Source organism: Anoplopoma fimbria, chromosome 7, assembly GCF_027596085.1.
Source record: "Anoplopoma fimbria isolate UVic2021 breed Golden Eagle Sablefish chromosome 7, Afim_UVic_2022, whole genome shotgun sequence".
Classification (NCBI taxonomy): Eukaryota; Metazoa; Chordata; class Actinopteri; order Perciformes; family Anoplopomatidae; genus Anoplopoma; species Anoplopoma fimbria.
The window spans coordinates 7438498-7446855 of record NC_072455.1 but is presented as its reverse complement, the minus strand read 5'-3'; the positions used below and the strand labels follow the sequence as shown (position 1 = coordinate 7446855).

General features: G+C 52.7%; 1 protein-coding gene across 1 annotated transcript; it reads left to right on the top strand.

Moving 5' to 3' along the window:
* The first annotated feature begins 546 nt into the window (after nucleotides 1–546).
* Nucleotides 547–2339, top strand: LOC129093880 (uncharacterized). The gene is made up of 4 exons (XM_054602002.1): nucleotides 547–1367; nucleotides 1474–1617; nucleotides 1733–1988; nucleotides 2107–2339. Exons 1-4 carry the CDS (start codon nucleotides 729–731, stop codon nucleotides 2337–2339), a joined length of 1272 nt encoding a protein of 423 aa, XP_054457977.1. The 5' UTR covers nucleotides 547–728.
* Nucleotides 2340–8358: the final 6019 nt, after the last annotated feature.

The window sequence follows — 8358 nt, the reverse complement described above, 5'->3', positions numbered from 1 at the left end:
TGTGGCTCTACGCCAACACTGCGAGCAGAGGTGATTTGGGTGATGAGGACCGTGACAAGCCACCATTCCTGCAGGTCCAATGACGGAATTGATGACTTGTTTAAAGCGATGTTCCCAGATTCTGCCCTTGTACAGTCTTTTACATGCGGGAAAGACAAGACCAGATACGTTGCCAAATTTGGATTGGCGCCGTATATAAAAAAAGAGCTTGTCAATGAAGTTCAAAAATGCGGTGCGTTTGTTGTCATGTTCGATGAGACACTGAACCAGACAACCAAAACCAAACAAATGGACTTGCATGTGCGTTATTGGTTAAATGACCATGTCCAGTCTAGGTTCTACGGATCACAGTTCATGGGCCACGCAACTGCCCAGGACCTACTTCAGCATTTCAAAGTAAGTATGCCCTACATTTATTTATTAACTAACCTTTTGTATGTTATTATATAGTTAGTCTAAGCTTTACTGATTGTCAAGTTATTAACAACTATGGATATGATAATATACATTAATTAGACAAATTAAAATAAAATGAATTAAAAGAAATAAAAAACAGCCAGCTTTAGTTTTAGAAAGATAGTCTGGTGTTAACATGCCAATAAGTTTAAATAATATATACAATATGGCTATAGGGATGGCTGACTGCTTATTTTGTGAAATAGTATTTTTTTATATTTTTTTTTATCTTATCCAGTCTGACATTAATCTGAAGTAGTGGTGTGTCAGAAATGAATGTGTTAACTGTTGTATGGCTAATGTCTGTAATGTCTTTTTTCAATTTCCAGGAGTGTGTGCAGCAGCTTGACCTGAGACATTTGGTTTCTATCTCAATGGATGGACCAAATGTCAATTGGAAGTTTTTCTCAATGCTCCAACAGGAGCATGCAGATACATTTGGAGGTGCCCAGCTGATTGTGGTGGGGAGCTGTGGGCTTCACACACTCCACAATGCCTTTAAAAGTGGCTTCAGTGTCTGGCAGATGGAGAAAGTGCTCAGGGCATTGCATACACTCTTGCACAATACCCCTGCTAGAAGAGAAGATTTCTGCTCTTTGACCAAGTCATCTGTGTTTCCCCTACCATTCTGTGGGCATCGCTGGATCGAAAACCTACCCGTTGTCGACAGGGCTATCACCATATGGCCAATGATGGTGAAGTATGTGGATGCAGTGACACAGAAAAAGCTTCCAAACCCTAGAACATCCTCCTATGACACTCTTGCAGAGGCACGGAATGACCCTCTCATAATGGCCAAGCTGCACTTCTTTATGGCTGTCTCTAGGACCTTCACCACATTTCTGACTAAGTATCAGACAGATGAGCCGGTGATTCCATTCATCGGTAAAGATCTGGCTGTTCTCATGAAGGTAATGTATAACATGCATGGAGAAAGTGTATGAAATGAAAATTTTAACTCAACCCTCCAACACTTTTTTTTATTTGTATTGTTATTTGTACTGTATTTGTTCTCAGAGCCTACTGAAGAGGTTCATCAAGGCAGAGATCCTTAATGACATCACAGCACTGCAAATGGTCAAACTGGACACAACTGCCAAGGAAGCAAGGGCTGGCCTAAAGGCTGTGGACATTGGATTAGGAGCAGAAGTAGTCCTAAAGGTAAAGGCAAAGGTGTCAAATATCAAACAATGGTTAAGGTACAGGAAATCAAAACTTTATTTTTGCATAAAACTTTTAGTCAGTCTCACAGGCCCTCCTCCCCTCTTCCTGTTAGGAACTCCAGAGTAGCCCCAAGAGCAGCGTAGGTGAGCTCAGTGTGTTGGCCTTTAGAAAGGACTGCATGGACTGTTTGACCAATATTGTCAAGAAAATGCAAGACAAGAGCCCACTGAAGTACACCATTGTGAGGCAGATGGCATGTTTGGACCCAACGAGCATGTTCTCAGACCCCGACTTGTGCTATGAAAGAATGAAAGGAGTTGTTCAGAGGTTTCTGCATGATAACCAGCTGTCAGGAGGCGCCTCTGCTGGTACTTACGATTTAGAAGTCAGAATGTAAATTTTTTTGTGGTTTGTCTGTCTAAACTTTTTCATTGCATTGATTTAAAATATTTATATATTATTTTTTGTTAATCTGTTTTGCAACAGGTGATGTGATTGTCCAACAATTTGGAAATTTCTTGTCTCTGGAGGCAAAACATGAGTCATTCTCCTCTTTCCAACCCATGCGTACAAGACTGGACGTTTTCCTGCATGGACTCCTCCATCAATCCTACCCTGAACTCTGGGCATTCTGCAGGAAACTTCTGCTTCTCTCCCATGGCCAAGCAACGGTTGAGAGGGGCTTTTCTGTAAACAAGGAGGTAGAGGCCATAACATGAAGGAGGACACAGTGGTTGCTCAGAGGATGATCTGTGACTATGTCTCTGTCTGTGGGGGGGTTCTCAAAGTACCTCTGACTAAGGAGCTTTTGGCAGCTGCAGCTTCAGCTAGGTCTCAGTATCGGCTACACCTGGACCAGGAAAAGAGAAAGCATGCGAGCAATGCTCAAAGAGAAAAGAGAAAAGGTGCAGAAGACCACCTAGAGCAGCTCAAAACGAAGAAGAAGATACTGATTGAGGTAGCAAACAGCCTGGAAAAAGATGCAGACAAGCTAGCAGAACAAGCTGAGGGTAAATCAGGCACACTCATGGCCCAGCTAATCACCAAGTCAAACATCCTCAGAAGAAGACACAAAGAAAAACTCACAGAACTCAAAGAGGTTGAGAAAGAGCTGGAAGATAAATCGGCAGAACTCAGGCATATGCCATAATGTCAAATTAGGCATTACCTCTTCCTTACCTTCTTTTTTCACTGTTTCAAGTGTTTATGTTCATTTGTGCACATGCACATTGTTATAAATGGGTTAAGTACACTCTTTTGGGAAGGCTTTCTCAAGTGCCAGGTCAGTGTTTTGTTTATTATTATTATCTTTTGATTTTGGTTGATTCAAAGGATGTCTGTCACACACACATACACACACTCACACAAGTTATATTAAGTTATATTTTGCACTTCAAAAGCACTTGAAATTGCCATTTATTTATGTAGTTATTGTATTTATTATTTTGTTCGAAAGGAACAGTATTTTTTATTTATTTACTTGATTTTATAAGCATTTGTTTATGGGACCTAAATGCTCTGAAAATAATAAATATAATTGAGGACTAATGACATTTTTGTGTTCTCTTTTCGCATTACACACATTTAGCCGATGTTCTTAAACTCAACCGGTTATTATCAGACATCAGTGTGTTTACTTGGAAAGATTACTGTATATTTCCCCTTTTGATTTGTTTTTCCATCGTAAGTTTGGTCTTAAATTTCATTAAGAAGTGGTATTAAAAAGTCTTAAAAAGTCTTAAATTTAATTTGTTTATACCTGTAGACACCATGAATAATCTTTGACCATGCGGGGCGCTCGTAGGCGAGTCCAGAATGAATGGGAGCCAACGGGGTTTTATCCTCAGAATCCACTTTTCTCACGATGTAATTTTTTGTCAAGTAATTTGAAAGTTGCTATCAAAGGGTGGGGCTAAAATAATAAACTCAGCTGAATATTGCATTTTTTAAGGTCACGTATCTGTTCTAAAAAGGTGTTCAAAAAATGCGATGACGTCACACTGTCAGAGGTACTGCTTTACGGCAGTTTCTGAATCACTTCGGCACTTCCTTTTATTAACATATAATAGTATAATATATATATATATATAATATAAATACAGTACGCAAAAATAACTTCGACGGAAAGTCCTCCTTAAGATAATGTTTCCGATGCGCTTCAGCTTCAGATGCCGTCAAGAGGGGTCTCTGGTCGTAATCAGTCGCAAGTCCGTCCCTGACCAATCAGCATTCATTAGCAGAATGCTAGCGTATACGGCCAACAACGGCCCAAACTGTAAGAAATCGAAAGGACATAAGTACTCACTCATTTGACTTTTGAACCATAATCTATATTGAACTTGCGGAATCTACAATAAAATTTGCGATATTTCAACGACAAGCAGGTGAAAGAGGCATAATTAGCCGTTTAGCCCGATAGACTCCCATTCAATCTGGACTCGCCCGCGATCACCCCCAGTGGATGTCTCATGGAACTACAACCAAAATCGGTACAATGGGGCGTATAGGGAGTGCCCAGGCTCTTCGTAGACGGGCTCTGGTACAACCAATTCACGTTGTGAATCTGACAAAGACTTGTGGGTTGAGGGAGCTCTAGACCCGGGGTTCTCAACCTTCTCAATCATTTGGCATTACCTCTGCGGCCCACTAGATGGCGCTCTGAGGCCACAGCCCACTGGTTCAGAATAGCTGCTGACCAGTGTTTCCCAACCCACTATTAGAAAATGACAAACCATAACCACCCATTTGACAACAGGCCTCATAGAACTGGCAGGTGGCCCAGCTCCTGGACGCCAGACCCGCCCCAGCCCCACGGCGCGCCGAGACCCGCCAAGCCCCGAGGGGACCCCCATCGGCAACCCGGCTCCCGGCGTCACCCCACTGAGCGGAGTACCGGAGAACCGGGAGGTGCGGCGCTGCTTTGGGTGCGGCCAGCCCGGCCACATCGCTCGCTATTGCCCGAGGGGACGTGATGTGTCGATGCCGTCAGCGTACGCGGACCCGGGGCGGACCACACGTGCATGTTGGCGACCTGCTGGACGCAGGGAACGTCGGGTAGTCCGACCATCCCGGTGCGGGTGATGAACCAGGACACGCAGGCCCTCTTGGACACCGGCAGTGCGGTTACCCTCCTCCGCCCCGACCTGGCGGGCGGGAAGGCAGGGGACCCGATGGAGGTGGCCTGCGTCCACGGGGACACCCGGATATACCCCACGTGCCACGTGGTAGTCCGCACCACACACGGTGTATTCACGATCCGGGCGGGGATTGTCCCCCACCTACCGGTCCCCGTGTTAATCGGGAGGGACTGCCCGATTTTCCACCGGTTGTGGGACCCGACGCGGGAGCTACGGAGCTGGAGAGGCCCTCCCCGCAGAGGGGCGCGGGGGTTCGGCAGGCCTACGGGGCCACCCGGCGTCCATCGTCCCCGGGAGAGCTGACGGCGGAGGACGAGGGATCTGAGGGGAACGGACCTTCCCCACCGGGGACCCCGGCGCGCACGGCGAGAGGACCCGTCCGGAGCGAGACACCGGAACCTACCCCCGACACCCCGGAGACCCTCACAGCCTCCGAGCAACCAGACCCACCGGAAGACCCGGAGAGCTCCCCCCTTACTGAGTTTTCGGACTTCTTACCAGAGGGGGGGAAGGCTCGTCCCGACCCGGCCAGTTCGCCACCGCTCAGCTCCAGGATGAGGCCCTCAAGCACGCCTGGAGCCACGTCCTGGTTCATGACGGGCAGGCCCGAGACTCGGTGAGTCACACACCACACCCGCACTTCAGCACCAGGGGGTCTGTTGTATCGAGTAGCCTCCGGGGAGGGGGAGTGAGGGAACAGCTAGTGGTGCCCCGGTCCTACATCAGTAAAGTGCTTTTTATGGCCCACACCCACCTCCTGGGGGCCCACCTGGGCATGGACAAGACCCGGGAGCGGGTCCTAGCCAGGTTCTATTGGCCGGGGGTTAAGCGGGATGTTGAGCGCCACTGCCAGGGGTGCCCCGAGTGCCAGCGGGTAGCCCCCGGGCCACCGCTAGACACCCCCTCATTCCCATGCCCATCATTGAGACCCCCTTCGAGCGTTTGGCCTTAGACATCGTGGGCCCCCTTCCCAAGACCAGCCGGGGCCACCGCTATATCCTGGTGCTAGTGGACTACGCCACCCGGTACCCCGAGGCCCTTCCCCTGCGCGCCGCCACCGCCAAGGCAGTCGCCCGTGAACTCATGCTCCTCTTCAGCCGGGTGGGGATAGCGAAGGAGGTGCTCACCGATCAGGGGTCGTGCTTCATGTCCCGGGTGATGAAGGAGGTCCTCAGGCTCCTGCAGGTGAAGCAGCTCCGGACCTCGGTGTACCACCCCCAGACGGACGGCCTGGTCGAGCGTTTCAACAAAACCCTGAAGCAGATGCTCAAGAAGGCCATGCAAGCCGACGGGAAGAACTGGGACCAACTGCTACCCCACGTACTGTTCGCAGTACGGGAGGTCCCCCAGGCGTCCACCGGGTTCTCCCCTTTGAGCTGCTGTACGGGCGGAGGCCCCGCGGGATCCTGGACATCGCCAAGGAGGCCTGGGAGAGCCAGCCGTCCCCCACCGCACCACCGTGGACCACGTGGAGCAGGTGCGTGACCGCATGGCCCGGGTGTGGCCCATCGTCCGGGGGCACCTCCAGCAAGCGCAGCAGGCCCAGGCGAGGGTCTATAATCGAGGAGCCCAGCTGAGGACCTTTCAGCCAGGGGAACTGGTCCTGGTCCTGGTCCCCACGGCGGAGTGCCGGTTCCTGGCCAAGTGGCAGGGGCCCTACGAGGTGGTGGAACGCGTGGGCGAGGTGAACTACCGGGTCCGCCAGCCAGGGAGGCGGAAGCCGACGAACTATACCACATCAACCTCCTGAAGCAGTGGAGGGGGGGGAGCAGGCACCCGCCGACCCCGCTCCCTTGTCCCTGGCGGCCCGGCAGGAGATCCCGGAGGTCCCGGTGGGGGAGGACCTCAGCCCGGCCCAGAGGCACGACCTGGACGAGATCATCCTCCAGCATCGGGACGTGTTCTCCGACCTGCCGGGGAGGACTGCCGCCACCCACCACGACATCCGGACGGCGCCCGGCATAAGGGTAAGGGTTCCGCCCTATAGGATCCCAGAGGCCCGGAGGGAGGCCATACGGACCGAGGTGCGCCGAATGCTGCAGCTCGGCGTGATAGAGGAGTCACGCAGCGCCTGGTGCAGCCCGGTGGTCCTGGTGCCCAAGCCAGATGGTACATTTAGGTTCTGCAACGACTTCAGGCGGCTGAACGAGGCATCGGAGTTCGACGCCTACCCCATGCCCCGGGTCGACGAACTTATCGAGCGCCTGGGCCCGGCGCGGTACCTGTCGACCCTGGACCTGACCAAGGGGTACTGGCAGGTGCCGTTGACCCGTGCGGCCCGGGAAAAGACGGCGTTCTCCACCCCGGGGGACTGTACCAGTACACCGTCCTCCCTTTCGGGGTACACGGCGCCCCCGCCACATTCCAGCGGATGATGGACCAGCTCCTGAGGCCCCACCAGGATTACGCGGCGGCATACATCGATGACATTATCATTTACAGCCCCAGCTGGGATATCCACGTCCGCCAGCTAAGGGCCGTGCTGGGAGAGCTGCGGAAGGCGGGCCTCACCGCTAAACCGGCCAAATGTCGCCTCGGGAGAGAGGAGACGACGTACCTGGGGTACCGGGTCGGGAGAGGGACAGTGCGGCCGCAGGAAGGCAAGGTAGCCGCCATACGGGCCTGGCCGCAACCCAGGACTAAGAAGCAGGTGAAGGCGTTCTTGGGGCTGGTGGGCTACTATCAGCGCTTCATTCCCGGGTACGCCACGCTGGCCAGCCCCATGAACGACCTAACCCGTAAGGCCTTGCCAGACCGGGTCACCTGGTCAGAGGCGGCGGACCGGGCGTTCAAGACGCTCAGGGAGGCCCTATGCTCAGAACCGGTACTAATAACACCTGACTTTAATCTCCCTGTGATTGTCCACACAGACGCCTCAGAGGTGGGACTCGGGGGTCTTGTCCCAGGTCCGGGCCGGAGAGGAGCACCCATAACCTACGTCAGCCGGAAGCTCCTCCCCAATGAGCGCAACTACTCCACCGTGGAGAAGGAGGCCCTGGCCATTAAATGGTGCCTGGAGAAGTTGCGCTACTACCTCCTGGGGAGGGAGTTCACCTTAGTCACCGACCACGCCCCCCTGAAGTGGATGGCGGGGGCCAAAAATACAAACGCCCGGGTGACACGGTGGTTTCTGGCTCTCCAGGATTTTCGGTTCCGGGTGGACCACCGACCGGGCCGGGAGCATGCCAACGCCGACGCCCTGTCACGTCGGGATGCCTGTCTGGGTGGGTTCCCCAGAGACCAGGGGCTTGAGCAAACGAGGGGGAGTGTGGCATCCCGCCCCTGAAGCCTCGGCCTGAACGGTCCCGTGGGACCGTGAAGGACGGGGTGTACCACCCCCACCCACCAGCCGGCGACGGAGAGCACCGGGTCCTTCCCCCAATCAGCGGGATGGGGAACACCTGGCGGCTGGGAGGAGGAAGGCCCGGAGCCACTATAAGAGAGGCAGAGACACGCATGGAGCGAGGAGACAGAGACACGCATGGACTGCAGAGGCTAGAGGCTCACGGAGACCCAAGCATACCCTTGTCCTGTCTGATAAATAAAATAAACGCCGAAGTCGGCTTAAACAAACCATTGCCTCGTGTTTTCTCGGAATCCC